We start from the raw sequence: 25,097 nt of genomic DNA on the forward strand, positions 1-25,097 counted from the left end.
ACCTATGTGCCAGGTAGTAGATCAAACGTTATAGATATTTGTGTATAAAATGTACAGATAATGAAAATCTAAATCACAGAGACTGCGGAACAAGCCAACAAGATATGATCCATCCAAAGATGACAGGGTTACTATGATAAAAAGATAGCTCAGTTTTAAGCAAACACCTTTCATGCTTCACTTTTATAAACACGTTAGTATTGAGCTATTTTAAAATTCTGGGCACAAAAAATAAAGTGCCAAGTGAAAAAGCTTTCATACTGCTTCATAAACACAAATTCACTCACCAGGTTGTTATGTGCATTTGGTCTGATACCCGTTTTTCCTTAACTTGCTCAGTGGCGAACATATGTCCACCTAACCTGCAGATGGCTTCTGTGCCCTCGCTTCTCTTAACACTTGACAGACAACAAAGTGATGACGCTCTTGGGTGGAAAACTATCAACAATGAAAACCACCGACTTTGTGTTTTGAGACGTTCTCACACACAGAGCAGAACTCCCCTTTAATTCTTGCTATTTCTACATTTAAAACACACACAATACTATGTAACTGCCACCTTTTTGGAAATTCTCCCTTGATAATCATTATTTGCTGACATTTCAAAAAAAGTCTTTTTTAGACGATACAGACACACATCTTACTAATGCTTTTACGCATATTAAAATTATTACAAAATCAAGGGTTTTGTGTGTTTTTAGAAATAAAGGAGAGCTACGTAATTCTACATCATCTTGGGAATCACGAGTTAACAATCTAAGGCTCTCTGTCCTAAAAACAAAGTGGATCTTTGATAGTTATGGACTGATACAAGTGTACCCCACCCTCCAAGGGCTTCCAGACTGTAAAGGAAACGGATCCTCTCCTTCTATGGACGTAGAAGCCTAGACACATACAGCATAAACATGTGTGACACACACTCTGGAATACATACTAAGCCGAACGTCTTTCAGGAGACTATATTCCTTAAAACCACAGAAATATACCGCTCGCCATTACTCAAACAGTGATGACAAGTAAATGAAATATCCATCATGTAGGCTGTCAACCTTTTGGGACAGCAATAACTGTTAACAAGTAGTCTGGAAAAATTGTCCGAAAATGGCTTGTCCTCGGCACACAAGTATTTGAGGTTTCCATGGAAAATTAAGATGCCAGTGGCTATTTGGAACATTGCTCAGGTATTCTTTTTAATGGGAAATTTGCCGGTTATTGATCCCCAGCATGTTCCCCCTTGGTTCTGGAAGGCTGCAAGCAACTTTCCAATCAGTGGCTGTCAAAAAAATTACTGCCTTTTTATACTGATACAAGACAACAGCGGTGGTGGTGTTCTCCTGAAGTTAATGCTTTTCTTTAATTAACTGCTATGTACGATAGGTTAGTCATTCCAGTTACTACTTCACTACAGTCCTAGAAATCAAAACAAATAAAATATCCTTATGCTTTATCTAACAAATTAATTATAGAGTTGTCTGAAACTGGTGCTTGGGGTCAAGTTTGAAAACAAATAACCTCAAATGTAAAGGGTCAGAACAGGTGCAATGCATTTTTTCCTACTATAAAACCTTGCATGCATGAAATTGACCTGTTTTCCAACTTTATTTATTTACCTCACAAAATAAATAAATAAATAAATATGGCTTCCCTTTCATTTCAGGTCTGTGCCAGATCAACGGGCAAACTATCTATGCTTTTATAATCATTGCACAAATTTTTTTATCCATCTATAACCATCTCTTTATGCTACCATTAACACGGTCACAGTAATGATATTAAGTGTGCCACCTGCCAGGATCTCTAAAGCAAGTAGTTAGCATTTGGGTTTTGTTTTTTTTTTTTGCTTTCTACAATTCTTCCAGATCCAAGGGACATTTTTTTTCCTGCTGAAATACTGCGCTTGATCTCTGTTTGTATTCCTGGAGAATCTTGTGATCCATACAGCAAAGTAATTCACCATCAGAAACACAATGCAAAGCGTGGTAATTAATAAACCCGTGGCTTGGGCCCACTCTAGGCAAGTGACTCTGAGCAGCAGGCCGTGGGAGGGCCGGATGGCTGCCGGTGAGGCACCGGTGCAGGGCCACGCGTCTTGCCTGGCGCAGAGCAGTCCTGACAGGCCACGGGCCTGGGTCAGCCAGTGAGACAAGCAAGGAACTTGGGGGGTTAGAGGACCCCAATGTGGGAGCCTGAGTCCTGGCCATTGCCCGGCACACAAGCTCAGCGAGGAAACCCTGGCTGCCCCTCGGGTGACTCCTGTAAAATGAAGATGCTACGTGGCCAGAGGAGCACCAGGAGACTCACGGCAGGGACAGAACTAGCCCCGAAGCTGCAGAGCAAGCTGTTTCTAGATCCAGGCAGTCTCTCAGCGCTTTTAGAAATTCTCCCTTTAAAGAGGGTCTTTCCAATTTTGTTCTAAAGAGTGATAAAATAAGCAATAACGACTTCCACAAGCCCACGACAAACTGAAGAAAACAGACAAAAACCTCAATCTTGGATGCCAAGATACTTAACACGGCTTGGACAGAAAAGTGACAAAGTGACCACGATAACACTAATGGGGCCATAATTTGAAGCTATCCAAATAATTGCCCAAACGCAATCTCAATAATCCTACCCCGGCTTTTATTACCCCTAGCACAGAGCCCTGCACATAGTAGGTGTTCAATAAATATTTACTGACTGAAATGGGGCCTAATTCTGATTCTGCTACCTATTACGTAGCCAGTCATTGAACCTCACCGAGCCCCGATTTCCCCCAAATGAGAGTAAAGCCAGCTAGTCTATTACATAGGGTGGCCGTGAAATCAACCGGCAGCAACAGTGTTTGTGGAGGTACTTTGTAGACTGTAATGCATTGCTGGTGGTTGAAAAATTAAAAAGTGAACCTCCTACCACTAACACAATAGCACTTTCTGAATAGACGTGCCCGTACATTTAAAAATACTAAAACAGTTAGGTACGGAAAGTACAGAGTACTGTGCTCGGACTGAATACATCAGCAGCAGTTACGTGTTTTCCGCCGGTATTCCTGGCAGAATCCGTTACACGCAGTAATTGCAGCAATAATCAATAAGCTAACTGAGTAAGAGATTAATCAGTTTTGTGATTGCTAATAGAATCTCCAGTACCAGACTCAGATTAGTTTCAGAGTCCCTCTGAGATGTTCTTCAAAATCCTTAAACAATTTTAATAAGGATGTGACAAAGTTTAGCACAGTTATCCGAAAATCTAATTAATTTGAAACAGAGGGCCAGATTCAACCAGGGGATAGCAAGTACAATTCTTGGCTTGTTTTGTTTGCAAGTTTATCAAACAGTGTTCCTATTTGTTATGAACTTAATTCTAATTCTAACGGCACAATTCAATCAATAATTACAACATTTTTTTCTTCACGGAAATCTGCCATCGAGTTCTAAAACAGCACAGTTTAATTTAAAGGTGCAAGTTCTCTATTAAGAGAGAGAGACAGAGAGAGAGAGAAATATGCACACACCTACTACCTACTGTGTACTAGGCTCACTACTAGCTATTTATGTTTACTCATTTAATTTCTCACAACCCTATCCTATTCTGTAAGTATCATTCACAGATGAAGCCAATGGTTTATCAGTGAACCAAAAAAACAAAAACAACTTTTTTCATTCTAGTCCATGTACTCAGAACATAAAATGCATGTTTACTGTTTAAGAGTCAAAAGGTAGGTTATCTCTTCTTTCTCACACCCCAAAACATTTAAGTAAACCAGGCTACTGGGCAGCCTGCTGGGCTGGTGTGAGCGTGGCTTCTTCATCATACCCTGTGGGGGTTAGGCCATGTCGCTGATCTTTTTTTTTTTTTTTTAAAGATTTTATTTATTTATTTGACAGAGAGAGAGAGATAGCCAGCGAGAGAGGGAACACAAGCAGGGGGAGTGGGAGAGGAAGAAGCAGGCTCATAGCGGAGGAGCCTGATGTGGGGCTCGATCCCAGAACGCCGGGATCACGCCCTGAGCCGAAGGCAGACGCTTAACCGCTGTGCCACCCAGGCGCCCCAGGCCATGTCGCTGATCTTTCACACACTAGGGACGCATGGCACCGCACTGATGGGTGGCCCCTCCCTCCTTCTTCAGCACCCGCTCTGGTTTTCCTCCTCCCTCTCTGACCACTCTATGCAGTTGCCTGTAAGTGGTTCTTTCCCCACCCCTCCTTTAAATGTTGGAGCTCCCTACGGTTTTTCATCAACCTTCCCTTCTTATTTTATACTCTCCTTGAGTTAACTTCAGCCACTTCAAAGGTTTCAATTACCAGAGGAGTCATTGAGACTAATTAGGAGCTGATGAATCACAAATCTTTATTTCCAGCCCAGATTTCTCTCCTAAGATTCGGAACATACCCAACTGGCTGTCCAGAGGCCCCTCAAATTCAACAAGTCTCTACCTCTCATGCCCCTCCCTCATGCCCTAGACCCACCTTCCACCACCTGGGCTCACTGTGGCAGTGAATGACATCACAATGACCTAGTTTCCCAAGCCAGAGAGCCGGAAGGAAGCCAAACCATCTCTCTTTCCTTCTTTCCCCCACTCAATCAATCACCAGTTTTATTAACTCTACATCTTTCCAGATTCCCAATTCCTTCAAGCTAGGGCCCTCCATGATCTAGTCCACCTTCCTTCCCAACCTCTTCTCATTCCCTCTCCTGCCTCCCTGTCCATACCACGCTGAATCACAGGGAGCTCCTCCTGAATGCACCAGTCGTCCTTACACCAGAGCTCTGACATATTGTTCTCTCTGCCCAAAACATCCTTCCCAGTCCCTTTGTCCTACCTTACTCCATCTAGACACTACCCTCTTCAGGAAGCCTTCTCTGTTCCCGAAGCTACATCAGGTGCTCCTTCTTATGCTCATAGAGCACCTAACATTCAAGCATATTATACCATTTATCACTCTGCCTGGTAATTATGAGTTTTCACATCCTCCCACACTGAACACTGAGTGGACCATGGGCTCCTTGAAAAATGAACTATATGGTCACTGTACCTGCGCCACCCAGCAGAGCACTTGGCCACATGGTTGCTATCCCATACATACAACCGTATAAAACTGGCTGTACAAATAAGTGAGCACATCAGTGTGTGAGTGATCTCAGGTCCTAGTTCTGCATTTACTAGCTCTGTGACCCTGAGAAAGGCATCCAATTTGCACCTCAGTAGCCTCAGCTATAAAAATGGGGAACATAGGGATGCTTGGGTGGCTCAGCTGGTTAACCGTCCGACTCTTGATCTCAGCTCAGGTCTTGATCTCAGTGTCATAAGTTCAAGCCCTGCATCAGGCTCCACGCTGGGCATGGAGCCTACTTAAAAAAAATGGGGAAAATGCCTGCCTTACTCACTTCATAAAGGTATTAAGAAGATCAAAACCAAAAGAGCTGGTATATGGGAAACCTTCTATAAAGTACTCGAAAAAAATCTTGAAATAGGGCACAGGGCTATGAATCTCCCACTTCCAAGCAACATTACACAGAAGAGAAGGGTTCATAACAATAGGGTAACACAGAAACCCCTAAATAAGATCACTTTTAGACCAAATACAGAGGTAGAATTTAACTGTTTATCAAGACTCAGTTAGTGTCCCCTCCTTTTCCCTCAATTACTACAGTACTACAAACAATAAAATAATTAAAAGGGTATTATAAGGAATATTGTCTTTTTTCTTCTGGAAGTTCATCAAGGGAAGGGGCCCTGTCTTGTGTATTTTATTATCTTGTATGGCAGAGGTATTAAACTGGAGTCTATACGAGTCTTAGGAGAGCCTTCAAATTCCAGAAATTACATGTGAAACACTGCATTGTGTGAATTTTCTGGGAAAAGAATAAACAGCTTTCCTCACATTTTCAAAAAGACCTGTGTCCCTAAAAACCTAAGAAATCACTGCTGTACAGTGCCCAGCACAGGGCCTTACACATAAGAGTGCTCTACAAATATTTAAGGGAAGGAGGCAGATAAGAGCCGATAGAAACCTGGTAATTACTCTCATTGCTCGTACCTCCTAACTGACTCTGGCAAGTCTTACGTATCAAACCTCATCAAATCGGGTTTATTTACTATTCTTCTATATACATAACAGGACAGTTTCCTAAGCCTCTCCTTAACATACCTCCTAACAGACTTATAACAGTGCTTCGACTTAGAAGGAACAAACATAACTGGTTTCTTCCTACTAATGATAAAATTTTCAAATTCCTGCTCAATCAATATTGCAAGCATACCCCATTATAAGCAGCCCAGTCAGTAATTATAGCAATAATCAATAAACTAACCAACTATTTGCAGTCCATAGTTAATTTATTAGTTTTCCCAGTGAAGAGCCCAACAATCTGAACTCTGATTTAAATGGCTCCAAATTCAATTAGAACACTGCTTAGTGTGTCTTCAGTTATGCTTTCTTTCGATTATTTCTTATACTTTACATTGAGAGGTTTTGCTTCTATGACACTGACCTCTTAGGACACACACAACGGCTCCAGTAGTCAAAAACAACATATAAAGCAAATCTATTCTGAATACCAAATTAATATCTGCATTTACTTACCTGGTTTCAGACCCCCCACTTCTCGAACAACTCACTGGCCCCACCCTGAGGTGCCACCCGTGCACATGCTCTTCCTTGAACGTCTCTAGACCAAGGATCCACACATGCTCATGGACTGATTAGATGATGAGAAAGAAAAATCACAGTGAAAAGTCTTCCACTGAAAAGGTCAACAGGGAACAACCCTGGGACCTGTTTATCGGCTGATGTTATTGGATAAATGTATTTATTAGTTATTTGGAGTGAAAAAGACAGTAAGTTGGCCATGAGAACACTATTTGTTTTGGATAGTAAAACTGTAAAGTTGGCCATGAGAACACTATTTGTTTTGGACAGTAAAACTGTAAAGGGCGTGAGGAGCTCCAGATGGTCTTAATACAGGTTTGGGCAGCCAATGGCAGATGAACTTCAACTTGGCTAAGTTTAAGGTAATGTGTGTTGGCAGAAGGGGTTTAAATTTGTATTCAGCAACGGGTCCAAAGCTTGTAAGATCCTCTTGGCTGAAGCTTTCAGAGTCATCACCATGGTTAGCTTGGGGCAGTGTCTATACTGACCTTGCATCTGATTTCTAGGCTGCAGCAATTCTGTTGTACTTCTAAAGGAGAAGTTTAAATACAGTAGTGCCCCCTTATCCATGGTTTCGCTTCCCATGGCTTCAGTTACCTGTGGTCAAAGGCAGTCTGGAAACAAATGATCCTCCTTCTGACATGTCGTCAGAGGGTCAATGGTAGCCTAATGTCACAAGCCTCACTTCATCTCGTATAGGCATTTTATCAGCTCTCAGCATCACAAGAAGGGTGAGTATCAAATACAATAAGGTATTTTGAGAGAGAGAGAGAACACATTCACATTACTGTCACTGCAGTATATTGTTGTAATTGTTTTATCTTATTATTTTGTTAATCACCTGTTGTGCCTAATTCATAAATGAAACTTGACCACAGGTATGTATGTATAGGAAAACACATGGCATATATAGGGCTCGGTACAATCCATGGTTGCAGGTATGCACTGGGGGGATCCTGGAACTTATCCCCCACAGGAAAGGGGGGACTGCTGCAGTAGCTTCAGGGAACCTGCCATTTAAATAAAACAGGACCATCAGGCCATGCAGAGAGCAGGCCAAATGTGACATTCCTTACACTCTGTTTAGCCATTTCCAATAGTGTTTGATAAAAATCCAGCCTCCTGTTCAACTTCTACTAAAAAAGGAATAAATAAAAAGGCAGTGAGAAAAGAGTAAAGAGCATATATGTAATAGAGAAATATATACTTATAAAGAAGCAACTTGTTTTGAAATTTTCTATTACTTCAATTTATGCCTTTTGGGACACATTTCCTAGGTTGACCATTTACTGACTTTCTCTAACTTTACTGCACTGTAGTATATTTACATTCGCCTTTATGATATATGTAGAAAATACCCCTCTCGTTTCCAGTAAGACTGGCTTAAGAGAACAGAGCTGCCAACAAGTGCCTAACATCCTGGTTATGCCCCACAGCAATCCTACTGCCGGAGCCCCAACATTTCCCTGCAGCCCTCATCTTTCTCTGAAGACAAGCTCCTAGCCACAGTACCTACAGGACTGAGATACCACATGGCTCGACCGCCTCATGCCCACTGCCTCAACGTAGGACCCCGGAGGAACTAGCCTCCAGGCCATACTGAGCGCTCCACAGAGATGGAGCTCAACTGGAAACACAGCCACGTTAAGGACAAAATACTGGTGGCCCAAAGCACCCCGGAGTGCCCCGTGTCACCCTGCCTGAGGCCTGCTTGTGCTTGTCTTTTCCTTTGCTCCCATGAGCCACAAAATAAAGCCTCTGTTCTGATGCAAACTTCACTATGCTTCTTGCTCCTGGCAAGCAAAGATGCCTCAAGATATTTCACAACAAGCACTAAATACGGGGCTGCCACATTTTTGTCACTGTTTCACGGGCATCCAAATGTCCCTGGCAACACAGAGAAGGGAGTTAAAATAACCTGCCTCCGAAAAAAAAGTTTTATTCCTTGACTAGGATGAGAAAACAAAACAAAAACTTTACTTACAGCTTAGAGCATGTGATTATTTGAGTAAAATTTAAAAAATAAAAAAAGTAATTTCCCAAACCATTTATTTATTTCATTCAGCTTACCTCTCTTTGTGCCATTTCTCCACCCTGCCAGGAGACTACACGCATTATCAGCTGTCCGGGTGAACTGCACTGAGCTGATTTTGCCACATACAAAGTAAGTTCAAAGTCAAACCTATTTAATATGGAGCATATTTAAAAGCACCATGTAGAAAATGAGCTTCCAGTCTCTTGCTCTTTTGAAGAAAACGTCCTAATAGCAAAGGCCCTGGTGCTGTTAAATGCTCAGCTCCTAGGTGGGCAACAAACTCTGGTAAAACTCAGTCTTGTAGGTAAGGCCAAAATCTTTACAGTGTTAAAAGTCCAGCGCACTCACTCGGGTAAGTGTCTGACTCTTGATTTGGGCTCAGATCACGATCTCAGGGTCCTGAAAGCTGGCCCTGTGTCATGCTCCATGCTTAGCACAGAGACTGCTAGAGATTCTCTCCTTCTCCCTCTCCCTTTGCCCCTCCGCTCACTCACAGGCACTCTCTCTGTCGCCTAAATAAATAAATAAAATATTTAAAATTTCAAAAACCCACAAAGTATTTTGTACATTCTCATTCACACTCAGGTATACTAACATTCTGGTAAATAGCATCCTTTTCTGACATCAGGAAAAAACTAGTATTTGCAAAGCTTCCTCAGCAGGACCTCAATAGATGCCAACACAAAAGCATCATTTCAAACCACCAGAAGTAAAGAGACCAGGAGTCAAAACATGTGGGACCGTGCGCAGGCCTTCCCATTCACTGGCAACGTGACCTCCAATTGAATCCGCCCTCTGAGGGCCTCAGTTTCCTTATCTATAAAATAAGACAGCTAAACAAGCTGTCTAAGGCTCCCTTCCAACTCTACTTGAGTAACTGCATGATTTTAGAGGCAATCTCCAAGTTATGTATAGTAGGATAAAGCTAATCATATCCCAATTTACAAGGTGCTACAGAGGTCAAGGAGTATTTACCCTCATGGTGCCCAACACGTAAAAAGGTACACTACGGTCAAGTATACCAAAGGGAATACTTACACTCCGCTAAAACACAAGGTCTCTGCCGTAATGGGAGGCATTACAGTTAAACTCAGCCCATACTCTTCTGGCAACGTGGAAAAATGGTATAAAGGCAGAGAATGGGCAAAATGAAGAAAATTCTTCTTGTTAATACTGTGCTCCACTAACACAAGCGTCTCAGGATCAAGAGAACCAGATATAATAAATCCCGTACTAGACACAGGATTTAGCAGAAACAGATATGAATCCACTTACAAAAGCAAGATGTACTGCTGAGTTTCTTAATGAAAGGTCACCCAAAAGCCCGGGTTAACATTGAAATAACCCCTCCTCTAACTGGGTCTCAGTGATAGATAAGCTTACAATGAATCAATAAACAAGGCCCAGCACCGTTGTTCGGTGCTGAAAGGAGACGAAGCCAGCACTGCCAGACGACAAACACGAGAAGACGGAGGAAAGAAAACAACACACCATCTTTAATCTTCCCAGAAAATGAGAGGGGGAAACAAGAACATCAACAGAAATGTAAACTATATTAAGGGAATCTTTAACAGGGCCCTTTAAATAACTACCAATGATCAGGTATTTAGTTTTCGGAATATGTAGGTTGGGTGTACTTTTTTTTTTTTTTCTAATAAAGCATTTCAGATTCTAATTAAAAAAATATTTTATGGAGGAATTAAAAAGATACAATAGTGTCAGAGGAAAAGCCCTGATCCCAGAAGTGGAATATTCTAACAACATAACTTACAAGAAACTACGCTATAAAAACAGATTGTTGATTAACACAAACTCATAACAAAACCCAGAGAGCGATCACAATGGCGCTATAATAACACTTGGCTGCTGGATTCTCTCAATCCATTAAATATCTCCTTGGAGACCAAATTACTTTACATTTTCTTAAAAGACAATTTATTATAGCTTTGTTTTCTTCTCATTATCTCTTAAAAATATATCTAATGAAGAAAAGAATACAACTTCTAAATAACTTACATAAAACAGTACTAATGTGTGACAGCAGACTTCAGTTTAATATGTTGGTTATTATTTAACAGCACACGACAACCTACTGTCATGACAAATCCTTACGACCACGCCATACTCCACACGTCCCATGTATCAAAAACCACTGTATGCCATTATTATGCCACACATAAAATTAACAGCCTAAGGCCGCTCACAATTTAAATAATTGATACGTTTTCAATTAAAAAGGCAACATTTTCAGGTCTAATACGAAAATCTATTTAAATTACTGATAAAACTTATGCTTTTGTTGGTCCAAAGCCAGAAAATGCTTGCATTCAAGGGGGGGGAAAAGTAATTCTGCAAGTAGCAACTCAAGACATTGCAAATTTTCTTCTTAATTTTATGCAGAGATCCAGGCTGTTTATTCATTAACCTTTGTAATCAATGGAAAAGAATGATTACGGGATTTCCAGTAAGAGCGTCTCTAGTTTTGCTTTCCCCATATGAATTTTAAAGAAATAATAAGGCGACTGCAAATTTATTAAATTTGGCATGAAAAATTAAGCCACTTTTTATAGTAAATACAGGGTTACCTGTCAGTATCTCAGTATCTTCCCCACCCTACCACCTAAATCCTGGATTCAAGAAGTTTTCAGTCAAAATGAACCTACAAAATAAACACCATGCAGGTTTTTCAGAATAGATCAGCAACTAGAGGCTATTAACCCAAATCTATTGTGAGATTAGGTCCAAATGGTTCTCCTTATGGCAAAACTGGAAGCCAGAGGAATTTTAATCCTAAGAACCAAGGGGGGGGGGGGCATGTGGGTGGCTCAGTCAGTTAAGTGTCTGCCTTCGTCTCAGGTCATGATCTCAGGGTCTTGGGATGGGGACCCTGCTTCTTCCTCTCCCTCTGCTCCTCCCCCTACCCCACTCATGCTCTCTCTCTCTCTCAAATAAATAAAATAAAATTTTATGTATTTATTTTTTAAAGATTTTATTTATTTGACAGAGACAGAGACAGCCAGCGAGAGAGGGAACACAAGCAGGGGGAGTGGGAGAGGAAGAAGCAGGCTCCCAGCAAAGGAGCCTAATGTGGGGCTCGATCCCAGGACCCTAGAATCACACCCTGAGCCTAAGGCAGACGCTTAACGACTGAGCCACCCAGGCCCCCCATAAAATAAAGTTTTAAAAAAAGAACCAAGACAGATTAAAATAACAGCCAACCAATTTTATGCGTACTTTTTGAGGAAGACATTCCCCACTCTTTACTTCTTAAATGTTTATTCAGAGCCTGACTCTACATAAACAATGGGTATATCAAGGTAGGGTTGTCTCAACAGATAAGAGGAAAAAGAAATCTATTTAGACTTTAAATGATTTAAAGCTTGTTATCTCTCTCAGGGATATTTTCATTTAAAAAGATTTTGCTCAAACATTCAGAATCAGAAGAGTGGAACGTAAGTTAAAATTCTTTGGGGACTTCAGGTTTCCATCTATAAACATTTAAGTGAATTAATGAGAAAGCCTGGACCTGATCAGCCAGACCACAATGCACCGATTGCCAATTCATAGAAAAGGCCTCACCATCCATTGCAAATTGATAAAAGTAAAGAAATCAATTCACTATGTGGTACACCTGAAACTAATATTATATGTCGACTGTACATCAATTTTTAAAAGTGAGGGGAAAAAAAGAATGTAGTGAGTTTTACATAAAACTAAATTTACTCACTTTATTTTTTAAAAATTTTAAGTAGTTTCTACACCCAACATGGGGCTCGAACCCACAAGCCCGAGGTCAAGGGTTGCACACTCCACTGACCGAGGCAGCCAGGTGCTCCGTCTACTCACTCTAATGGTCACCTTTACTTGGGGATCATGTACTGCCCATCATTTTTAATTTTTAAATGACTCTCAAAAAATAAAATAAAAGACTCTGTTTTTCTGTTAGTAAAATAAGGGTTAACAGTAGGTAATTTTTATTATTTATTTTATTAACGTGTTTATTTGGCAAAATAAAATGTTACAATGCCTATGTCCTCCAATCTAAAAGTGAAAACTGATTAACTCATGAAATCCACATATCTGGGGATCAATGAGCTAGACTTCTTTTCAGACTAAGAAGGGGCCCTACTGAAATCTCAGAAACTTGTAAGTTTAAGGACAATTACATAACTTAATATTTTCCTGCAACACAAAAATAAACACTGCATTTGGGAAAACAAGGGCAAATCATAAGGAATATGATATACTACAGATTCCTCAACGAAGGTATTGCACACACACAAATCCTCCAGAACGCACTAACGGTGACGGCGTAGAAAGCGCCCCATGCTAATGTGCAAGGAGGCGGATGGGAAACACCTTTCATAGCACCAGCTTTCGCATCAGGAAAGGCTGAACTTCCACTCCACACTCACATTCACACCAGCCCTGAGACCTTGGGCGTGTCTCTTAGCCATGGCTTCCTCATCTAAAACATCAGGATGATAATATCTACCTCACTGAGTCATTATTAAAACCAGAGAGAATGAAATACCTTCCGCATCTAGTATATATGTCGTAGGCACTTAAAGATGGGAATGATTATTATCACTACGATGACGCGCATCACATTTCTCAAAAAGCACAATTTGTCAGAACTTCCCAACAGCGCGTTTTTGAAAGCACACCCTTGTGACTACGTCAGAGACATAATAAAAGTACAGTGATCTCAGTAATTACTCTCTGCAGTGGATATATGTTGACAAACTAGAACCCATCTGCGTGTGTGCGCGTGTGTGTGCACGCGTGTGTGTGTGTTTTCTAAAAATAAGCATGTCACATTCCCAGGAGAGTTAGCCAATCTATCAATACTAGTGCTAGACCTTTCAGCAGACTATCCTCCTCCGCCTTTCAAGGTACTGACGAGCCCTGCTCCAAATTCTCAGTGCACAAAGACTCTCAAATACGTTAATGGGAAGTCAGTGGGAAACTGACTTTTCCTACTCTGCGCTGGTCTGAATGCAATGCTCTGTTAGCCATGCCATCCTTCTTGTTCTCTTTCCTCCGACCCTAAATTAAAACTATTGGCGGAAACCCTTACAGATATTTTACAGTGTTCATTACAATGAAACAATATCCCGGTTGAAGTTGAGGTTCATCAAAAGCCTCCAACCTCACTGTTGGCGCCGAACGGACCGAGTCTCACGGACAAGCACGGGCCGGATACCGTCATTTCCACCGTAATACCACTTTGCATTCGTATAGTACTTTCAACTTTTCAAAGGGCTTTCCCGTCTACTATCGCATTTGATCATTACAATGACCCTGTGCAGTAGGAGGACCAGCATTATTATCCACCATCGACAGATGAGGCAGCAGAAAGGGTAAGTGATCAGCCTCGGCCAGCAAGCCAGAGGAGAGCAAGCGGTCGGGCTCTAGTCCAGGGCTCTCTCCACCTCTCCACCGGGCCACTAAAAAGGGTTCTGTAAACAGATTACAAACTCGGATAAAAGGAAATAAAATGAACACAAGGAAGTGAAACAAAATATGAGGACAGCACAAATCAGGGCTCAGGAAAGCTATGCCTGTTCATCATAGTTGGATTCGCCAGGCTGAGTATTAAAGTTTTAGATGTGTACCCTTTCGTCTTATCTTGCTTGTCTACTTCAGCCGCAGACAGACGCTAAGGCAAATTTCCACTGAAATTTGAAACACAAAAGAAAAGTCATTTCAGGATATATTCAAATCACCCTGATTCAGTAAGTAACCCTGTAGTTCATTTCAGGGTGGAAAAAAAGGGGTGGTTAGTGCATAAAATAAAATAACGTAAGAAAGTACATTTTTAAATCGTGTATCCATAATAAGCCTGCAGCTACGTTATAACTATAGTGTGTTTGGAAGGGTGAAAGAGATCTCCAGTTGAAAGTAGATTTTGAAAAATTTTTTAGAGCCCAGGGGTTCATTTTTAATGAGCCGTTACTTTAAGTACTGCATAAAAAATACAGGAAATTGATAGTCCATTTAGTCTGCACCATACCTAATGCAAAAGTCATTAAGATGCATTATTCTTAATGTTCATGATATGATCAGTAAGTGTCTGTTGAAAAAAACGCTCCTAACTTTAACGTAAGGAAATCCTTGAAACCCTTATGCACCCTACAGAAGAATGTTACGGTAGCTGTGATTTACTTTTATATCTTCGCCAGGCCGAGAAACAGTGGCCACGATTACATTACCACATTACCATAGCCCTCATCTGTGATAGACTTACATAGGACAGCATGGCCTTCATTTCTTCATCGCTCCTCACTGTAATTCGGTCACCATCTTCATCTTCATCTGTTTCAAAGGCAACAGAGTGCGAGTGGTGAGATATGCAGTTTTTAAATGCACCAAAACCATGTCAGCTGGGGACATAGCACAACTGCTTTTCACAACCTGAGAGCCAAATCTTCAACACCATGTTTTTGAGGATGTCAAGGTTATCGGTTTGTTGTTTTGTTGGGGTTTTTGTGGTTCAGAATGTGAGCAGTCTTGGAAAAAGGCCGAAAATTTCAGGGACAGCTGAAAATTAAAATACTGCTTATGTCAAGCCTGACACATATCTAGGTTAACGTGTCACCGGAGTGTGAATAAACAGGTTTGGTGTGAAGAACCGTTAAACACTGAAGGAGGCCAGTCTTGCTCTCCCATCAGTACTTTCCTTCGTCCCCACACAGCACCCTATCCCTTATCTGTCCAGTCTTTCTCTCTCCTGGACAAGCTATCATGTCACAGTGACATGATAAAAATGGCTCACGTGTCTCGAACACGACTACACCCAGAGCTCCCGCGTTTGTGCTTCATACACCACACCTCCTCAAAAACCACACGACGGTCCTATGATGTGGACAGTGTGACTGCATTATCACTATTGCCTTTCCACAGAAGAACAGGCAGCCTATCTAAGGTTAACTGGCAAAGCAACTCTAACGCAGTTCTCCCCATATCCCATTCTATCCGGCAGCCCGCTTGCTCCTTCTGAACAGTTTCATTTCCTTTGCTTCATAGCTTCAAATGGCTCTCCATGCGATTTTGAAAAAATCTGATAGTCTTAAAACTGGAGGATAATTAGACTTTACAAAACACTCAACCAGAATGTATACACTTGAATAATTATGTGTACCATCAAAGTAGCCACATCCAGAAACTTATTTCCATGATGCTTCTCCTGTTCAAAATAGTTTTGAAATACCGCTTCGAAAACTGCTTTAAGATCCCAAAGATAGACCGCGTGAAACCATCAGATCTCTTTTTTTTTTTGAAGTAAACTCTACACCCGACATTGGTCTTGAACTCACCATGCCGAGATCCAGAGTCACATGTTCTATCAGCTGAGCCAGCCAGATGCCCCTGTCAGATGTCATTTTTAACCCAAAATGGAACTGTCTGCCTGGTCACCCACCTACGCTATCTGCCAGGCAGGACGCAGAATGACTTTTGTTTATTTCTAAATATTCGGTTAGCTATTTCGTCCCTCTAAAAATAAAGATCTGTCAACAAAACAGCCTATGTACTAGATTCTAAATGTATGGCTGAAAGAAAAATGCCAAAAACATTTTGAGCAATAGTAGCATTGTTAGAAGAAGTACACTGCCTCCCAGGGGACAACTGGAAGGGGGTAGGCTCTCTCTCAATTTGGATGCATCAGTTCTGACGGTACTTGTTAAACAATCAGTGTTTGTTTGTTTGTTTATGTCACTCCTATCTAATTGCTGATTTGATCAGATGCAGAGAACCTGATCCCAGGCCTGGAGAAAGACAAATCTCAGGTCATGAAGAGAATAAGCTTACATGGCATGCTCTGGGGACTCTTACCGAAAATACAGGGGTGGTTCAGTCCAGCTCATGGATCTTCGCCCACCACACCCCAGCGGCCCTCCCTCCCACCCAGCTGCAGTTCTGAAGATATCCCCCTGCTCAGTGGTCAGGCCATGGAAACCCTAGGAGGGAGCTTGTATTCTCTTCTAATTAGCCCATTTCACAGCAAAGTGCTACTTCCTTTTTCTCCCAGCAGCCAACAGCAATCTATCTGACAGCACGATAGAAACCAGCAGTTGAGCCAGCCCTGCTCAGTGACCAAGCCAACTGTTCTCACTGGGGTTTCTCTCTAAAGCATTTGTTCCTGGATCCTGGATCATGGTTCACTCCCAAAGAGTTCCCGAACTCAAAGCAAATCAGTATCATCAAGTCACACTATTTAAGTGTCTACATAAATAAGAGCTGTCCAGAGTCACTACTGTACTATTCTACTAACAGCTGCCTGCTTTCAGTATAAAACGTACACAGTGTTCACTTTCAGTAACAAAGACAGCAGAGGCCTAAGAATAATACATATATAAGGAACTATATAGGAATCTAGCTCTTTCTTTCTTTCTTAGGTGTAGACACTATAAAGCCAAATTGGAGAAGAAAAAGAAATGCCATTAGTTTTAGAAACAAAAGGGAGTTTCTACCTAAGTTCTAGGAACCAGTATTTTCAAGGTTACGTTAAAAATTTTTCTTACAAATGCAGGAAACAAAGGGGAAAAAACAGATATAGTATAAAGAGATATAATGTTACATATTACCACACATAAAAACACTTTACATTTTTGTTTTAGAAGTCAAATTCTCTGTTTAGACATGGGCTACAATGATTTGTTCTTGATGAAGTCCTGAACTTGGTAAAATTTCCAGCCTGAATAAAGTAGCTTTTTGGAACTCTGATTTCTACACCAGAGCTAGTGGCTACAATGGAATTGTTTATGTTCAAATTTCAATTTACACAAGACCTCAATCAGATATCATTCACATGGGATGAAGAAGTGTTTGGAGTTTAATAAATAGGTGAAACCCTTTTTAGAATTTGTGAAGAGAGGGCAGAGATTTCAGAAAAATCATTTAAATCACAGTATCTCTCAATCAGGAACAACACAACAATAAGAAAGAGTTCTCTAAGCTCTAAAGCTTGAACACTCAGGGTTTCTTAAAACAGAAGATTCTGGAATTCCATGAAATCTCTGAGGGATTACTTCAGGAGAAAAAACAAAAACAAAACAAAAAAACCTGTGAGGGAAGTCAGCTACAAGCTAGTTCCTTGTCTAGCAGTTTCATGAAAAGCAGCTATGAAACACCATAAGGACACTCGGCTTTAAGTGGACAGAAAACTGAGGCCAAAAGGCCCAAACATTCAACCTAATGGTAAAGAGCTGGCGCTGTTCATAAGGAGTCTGACTCCAAGAGAAAGATTTCGGTTGAGTTGAAGGAGGCATTCTAATAAAGCCTGGGGATAAAATCGGACTTACGTGACACAGTGATTAATGGTTCTTACGGATTATTAAGAGACTCCAGTTTATGTAGGTATTGGTTTTCCCTACAAATTGCTCTTGGGGGACTGACAGACACTTTGGTATTTGTGATCAGTAGTTTTAATGAAGACTCCTATTCTTGTCAGAGGAGACTGAGTTGGAAAAGTGATAACACCTATGAGAAGACTGATGACTCTGGCCAAAACACAAAAGCCAAGCCATCTATCCCTGTGATGGCAGTCAAACCATCTGCCTTGACACTTAAGTGAGAATACACTTCTCTGTAAAGACGATAAATTCCAAAGACATCCAGATGGCCAACAGACACATGAAAAGATGCTCACCATCACTCATCATCAGGGAAATGCAAATCAAAACCACAGTGTGCTATCACCTCCCACCTGTCAGAATCAGAAAGACAAGAGATAACAAGTGTTGGTGAGGATGTAGAGAAAAGGGAACCCTTGTGCACTGTTGGTGGGAATGTAAACTGGAGGAGCCACCATGGAAAATAGTACGGAGGTTCCTCAAAAAATTAAAAACAGAACTATCATGTGGTCTAGCAATTCTATTTCTGGGCATCTATCCAAAGGAAACCAAATCACTCTCTCAAAGAGATATATGAACTTCCACGTTCACTGCAGCATTATTCACAATAGCCAAGACATGGAAACTACTTAAGTGTCTACTATCACACAAATGGCCAAAGATGCGGTATACACACACAATGGAATATTATTCAGCCATGAAAAAGAAAGACATCTGCCATTTGCAACAACTTGGATAAACCCTGAGGCAGGCATTATGCGAAGTAAAGTAAGTTAGAAAAAGACAAATATTGTATGATACCACTTATATGTGAAATTTTAAAAAGCCAAACTTAGGGGCGCCTGGATGGTGCAGTTGGTTAAGCTTCTGGACTCTTGGTTTTGGCTCAGGTTGTGATCTCAGCGTTGTGAGGTCAAGCCCTGCTTCAGGCTCTGTGCTCAGCGCACAGAATCTGCTCAGGACTCTCTTCCTCTCCATCTGCCCCTCTCCCCTCTAAAATAAATAAATAAATCTTTTTTTTTTTTTTTTAAAGCTAAACTTAGAGAAACAGAGAGTTTGATTATCAGGGGCTGGGGTTGGGGAAAATGGGGAGCTTCCGTAAAGGGTAAAAATTTCTAGTTAAAAGTATAACAAGGTCTGGGGATCTAATGTAGAGCATGGTGATTATAACTAATAACACTGTAACAGACTTTTTTAAAGATTTATTTATCCATCTTAGAGTAGGTGCGCACGAACACATAGACAGGAGCAGAGAGAGAGGAAGAGAGAGAGTCTTAAGCAGACTCTGTGCTGAGCACGGAGCCTGATGAGGGGCTCAATCCCACGACCCCGAGAACACGACCTGAGCTGAAACCAAGAGTGGACACTTAAAGGACTGTGCCACCCACGCGCCCTAACACGGTAACATATGTTTGAATGTTGCTGAAAGTAAATCTTAAATGTTCTGACCACAAAGAAATGGTAATTATGTAACAGGATAGAGGTGTTAGCTAATGCTATGCTGTAAATCAGTTTGGAATATACAACTATATCATATCAGCAGGTCGTATACTTTAAATTTACACAAGGTTATATGTCAATTATATATCAATAAAGCTGTAAAAATGTTTTAAAATAAAGACAATGAGTGGCATCTGGATGGCTCAGTGGGCTGAGCATCCAGCACTTGGTTTCGGCTCAGGTCATGATCTCAGGGTCGTGAGATCAAGCCCCAAGTCAGGTTCCATGCTCAGTGGGGAGTCTGCTTGAGATTCTCTCCCTCCCCCACTGCCCCTCCCCCTACTCACGGGTGCTCTCCCTCTCTCTCTCTCAAATAAATAAATAGATAAATAAGCTTTAAAATAAAGAAAATGAATTGACAGGTATTAGAAGTACTGAAGAATAAAGCAGAAAGACATACCAAACAATTTAGTGTAACAATTCAAAATACTTCTCTGTTAAAAGTTGGATACACACACACACACACACACACACACACACACACACACACACGGCCATTCTAGCCGACTATGACTATTTGCCTAGCAAACTGGATTAGCTATAAAATGAACACTAAATGGAACTGTAAATCATAAAAACTTACTAAAGTGGCACAAAGAGTTTCAAGGTTATAAATATGTTGTTGAAGAACACTGGAAAGTAGTGGTAGTAAGTAAAGAGAAGTAAAAAAAATAATTTGAACTTTTTGTCTTAGACACAGAGGTTCTTTACCATCTGACCAAAAAAGCATTACTAGATGTGACCAAGGGAGGGGCGGTGCGTGTGAAAGATCTGATACACTGGTTCACAACGAGAATTCCAGACTTCTCTAGTTGCCTGGAGCATAGTAATATGATTTTCCAGCACATTAGGGAAGCAAAAGTAGAACCAGAAAGTCTATGTACTGGCTGGATTTTGTTAATGTCACTTAAAATGGAGGAAAAAATCCTAGCAAGATACCAAATAGAGTGCAGCAGATGGTAAACAAATATTATGAAGCAATCTTCACAAAATCTGCAGTGTGTCACAAATATACAAAATGGCAGAGTTTGGGGAAAGAGAATCATAACAGGCCATATGTTGTTAGCAATTTTATTTGAAGCAACATGCAATCCGAAAGAGAAACCAAGAGGAGGAACGTAAAGGCCCAATAGAGGAGAGGCAGCCTCAGGTAAGGGGCGGTCAGAATGGCAAGCACAGTGCCTATCAAGGTAAACAGCAGTCAACCAGCAGACGCCAGGGAGCTCTCCGCCAAATAGCACCCACTGCAGTGACAGGGCTCAAGTGGGCTTTCAGGAGAAACAAGCTGGCTTCTACAAAGAGCAACAGAAAGTTAAGGCAGTATATTGTATGTCATTTGTCACATTCCTTCAGTGCCAGGTGAGCCAATTAGAACTACAGCAAAGGCATTTTCCCAAGACAAGAAGAAAGAAATGCAAACACAACTGTAGAGGTTAGAAAGACATTCAACAAGAAATCATCAGAAAGGTTGTCAAGTTTATAGAGCCCTTCTTAGCTATGACATCTAAGATCCGGACAGGGTTAGCAGTCCCAGTTTCTATGGCCAAATCTTCTCAGCCATGAATTTTAATTTTACTCCATGCCCCTGCCTCCTGATTCCTTCTTCACTTCTTTGCTCCCTTCTTCTCTCCAACAAATACGTAAATGCCCACTATAAAAGCCTTGCCCCCTTGGAGCTTACACTCTAGTTGAGACAGACTGAAGGGGATGAGACGGTGGGCTGCAGAGGTATCTGGGGAAAGGTGTTCTAGGCAGAAGGAACAGCTAATGCAAAGGCCCTGAAGTAGAAAACCCGGCATGTTCGAGAGACTGAAAGAAAGGCAGTGTGGCTAGCACAGCGTGAGAGGCGGGAGAGAAAGAGGGGAGTTCAGAGAAGCAGCAGTGCTGCAGAGTTGGGGGCAGGTGAGAAAATGCAGGACCTTGTAGGGCATTTTAAAGACTTGGCTTTTACTCCTGAATAAGATGGAAACCATTGGAAGGTGCTGAGTGTTGTGATCTCACTTCTCAAGGATCACTTTGGCTGCTACGTGCAGAACAGGCTGTGTGGAGGCAAAAGCAGAAACAGGGAGACCAGTTAGGAGACCACCGTCCTATCTCAGGTGAGAGGTGATGGTGGCCTTAAACCAGGCTGAGATTCTGAGCAGTCATCATATGCTGGATGTATTTTAAAGCCAGAGCTAACGGGATTTTCTGATGGATGAGATACAGAAGGCTTGTCCTTGTTACTTCATTCCTTCAACTATCCATGTATTCCAGAAACATACTCAGTGTCCACTACGTGCCAGGTACTATGATAGGGTCTTTAGAGACCCAAGAATGAGTGGTATTATCTAGTGCCCTCAAGGAACAACTAGCCTGGTAGTTGAACAAAAAGACTTAAACTTCTTAATTCGCATGCAAAATAGCAAGACTACTAATAAGCAACTATTCTCATAAGACTAAAAAGGATCTGACTTTGTACATGCATGATACTGCAAACCAAAATTTTAATAAATTAAAACTCTCTTTAAATAGTCTCAAATTCTAGGATGCATAACTAACTCTTATCTGTTAAATAATTTTTAGACGGGGTACCATTGTGAGTTATAATTTTTCATTAACCTACCTAGTTTACTTAAAAGCAACCATTTATCTTTTACACATACAACAGTTTAAGAAAATGAAATTTCGGGGCGCCTGGGTGGCACAGCGGTTAAGCGTCTGCCTTCGGCTCAGGGCGTGATCCCGGCGTTATGAGATCGAGCCCCATATCAGGCTCTTCCGCTATGAGCCTGCTTCTTTCTCTCCCACTCCCCCTGCTTGTGTTCCCTCTCTTGCTGTCTGTCTCTATCTCTGTCGAATAAATAAATAAAATCTTTAAAAAAAAAAAAAAAGAAAATGAAATTTCATTTTTCCCAATAATTTATTATTTCCAAATATTTTATAATTTAGACTTCTCTCCAAAACAATAAGGGGTTGTCACCCAACTATTCTTAATGACAGTCTTTGCTGTTTGGACGTGAAGGGTATCTCCTACAGCTATTTCTCCAGTAATCAGCTACAGTGATTTTCTATGCTGTAAGAATTTATAAACCTATGGGCGCCTGGCTGGCTCAGTCAGTTAAGTGTCTGTCTTCAGCTCAGGTCATGATCTCAGGGTCCTGGAATTGAGCCCCACATCAGGCTCCCTGCTCAGCGGGGAGCCTGCTTTTCCCTCTCCCTCTGCCGCTCCCCCTGACTGTGCTCTCTCGCTCTCTGTCAAATAAATAAATAAAATCTTAAAAAAAAAAAAAAGAATTTACAACTTACATAATTGCAATTTTGCTTTAAATGGTCATATTATGCCAAATTTAAAATGATGAACTAGGGGCGCCTGGGTGGCACAGCAGTTAAGCGTCTGCCTTCAGCTCAGGGCGTGATCCCGGCGTTATGGGATCGAGCCCCATTTTAGGCTCCTCCGCTATGAGCCTGCTTCTTCCTCTCCCACTCCCCCTGCTTGTGTTCCCTCTCTCACTGGCTGTCTCTATCTCTGTCAAATAAATAAATAAAATCTTTAAAAAAAAATAAAAATAAATAAAATGATGAACTAGGAGCACAGCCTGGCTGGCTCTGTTGGTGAAAAGTGCAACTCTCGATCTTGGGGTTATGAGCTCAAGCCTCGCATTGGGTGTAAAGATTACTTAAAATAAAATCTTTTAAAAAAATGATGAGCTAGTTTTAAAATTTCCACCCAAAATAATCTTCCAGAAATTCATAAAAAAACTGAAATGAGGGGCGCCTGAGTGGCACAGCGGTTAGGTGTCTGCCTTCGGCTCAGGGCGTGGTCCCGGCGTTACGGGATCGAGCCCCACATCAGGCTCCTCTGCTATGAGCCTGCTTCTTCCTCTCCCACTCCCCCTGCTTGTGTTCCCTCTCTCGCTGGCTGTCTCTATCTCTGTCGAATAAATAAATAAAATCTTAAAAAAAAAAAAACTGAAATGAGAAGTGTAAAATGATCGTGGTTAAGAAAGATAGAAGTAAAACAAAGATTTATTCTATAACTGTATCTTATGAACCAAAACAGAGAGGCATAGCTTCACAAGTGTGAAGATACTTATGAAGGCTACAGACCACAATACATGAAGTCAGAGTGCCATGGGAAGTGGGCCCACGTGGTATTTATAGGTTTAAGTCAGCACTTGTCTACATAGACTTACAATGCATCTCTCAAGTCACCAGTAAGAATATACCGCCCAGTGCCACCAGCCCAACAGTCACTTTGCAGCAGTCACCTGTCTAGACACAATCCATGAAGAGGAGCACATGTAACAGACAGGCACAGGAAACTCATTAGTGGGCACAGCTGATTGGTATCGCCTCGTGTGTTGGTGTACTCATTAATCTGTTAATGAAACTGTGGCGATCAGCAGGGGTCTCTGGGCCTATATGACTGTCAAGCTCCTACAGCATATGTAGGGCCCACACATGCAAACATACAAGCCTTTTTATGGTAATGGAATTTAGCTTCGTCTCAGGAGTGTTCTCACAGCTGGGAAAAGACAAATGATTCAATAACTGGTACAGAGTCAGCTATCTATGTGCTTGAAAGATAAAGTTGGATTCCCCACCAGACTCTTCCTTTCACCAAAAGAGACCAGAGATGGTACAAAAATTTAAAATCTTCTGACGTTCGTTAAAAAAAATGCAGGCTCTTTCAGAAAAAAAACAACAACAGCACACTAATACACATATGAACGTGTATATTTATATACAAACCTACAGTATGTGTGCTTAACCTAACTATTAGAGTAGAGCAGAAAAGAATACGGATGGATGTGTTTTCAATACCTGGAATGTAGAAGACCTTCCTGAGAATGACATAAATCCAGAAGTCACAAAGGGCAATATGATAAATCTGACCACATAAAAACTTCAACCTTCTCCATGGAAAAAAAAAGAAGACGGAAAAAGACCAAAGCGAGCTGAAAGGAAAGCAGTAAACTAGATAAAAATAGCTCTAACATACAAGACAAAGCCCCAATTTTTTTAATATCGGTAAGCCCTTAAATCAACTCAAAACCTATGACCTAAAAGGAAAACGGGCAAAGGTGACAACATGGTTCACAGAAATTAAATACAAATGACCAAAATACACATGAAAAGATACTCAAGCTCATTTATAAACGATGCAAAATAAAACAATAACATAGCAATCTCTTCCACCTTTCAAACTGACATTGACTAGGAAGTTTGGTACTAAAAAAAATACCCAAGTTGGTGAGGGTAGAGAGAAATGGGCATTCTCAAACGTTGTTGGTGGGAGTGTAAATTGGTTCTACCCTTTAGAGAGCAACATGGTAATAGCTATTAAAATGTAAAATAGGGGTACTCTTTGTCTCAGTAGTTCCAACTCCTGGGAATTTATCCTACAAATATATTTCCACAATGTGGAAAGATATAAGGCCATGCCGTTGACTGCCGCGTTTTTTCTAATACTAAAAAACTGCTAACAACTTAAGATTGGTCTATCAATAGGTTAAATAAATTAAGCCATGGCCATAAAAGTAGCTATAATGTAGTCATCCGAAGGACTGAAGTTGATTTGTGTATACTGAT

At 41.1% G+C, this 25,097-nt stretch overlaps 1 protein-coding gene across 6 annotated transcripts in view; it reads right to left on the reverse strand.

Annotated features, from left to right (window-relative positions):
• Positions 1-25,097, reverse strand: part of MAP2K5 (mitogen-activated protein kinase kinase 5) — a 249,041-nt gene that overhangs the window by 212,564 nt on the left and 11,380 nt on the right. For 5 of the 6 annotated variants that reach the window (XM_045810841.2, XM_045810840.2, XM_087856832.1 and 2 more), the window contains exon 3: positions 14,918-14,985. The exons of the other annotated variant lie outside the window; for it this stretch is intronic. In XM_045810841.2, the coding sequence (XP_045666797.1) occupies positions 14,918-14,985 (68 nt within the window). The remainder of the gene's footprint in view (positions 1-14,917; positions 14,986-25,097) is intronic. 6 annotated transcript variants of the gene reach the window in all.

Source organism: Ursus americanus, chromosome 28 (genome assembly GCF_024610735.1).
Source record: "Ursus americanus isolate L20-20 chromosome 28, mUrsAme1.1.p, whole genome shotgun sequence".
Classification (NCBI taxonomy): domain Eukaryota; kingdom Metazoa; phylum Chordata; class Mammalia; order Carnivora; family Ursidae; genus Ursus; species Ursus americanus.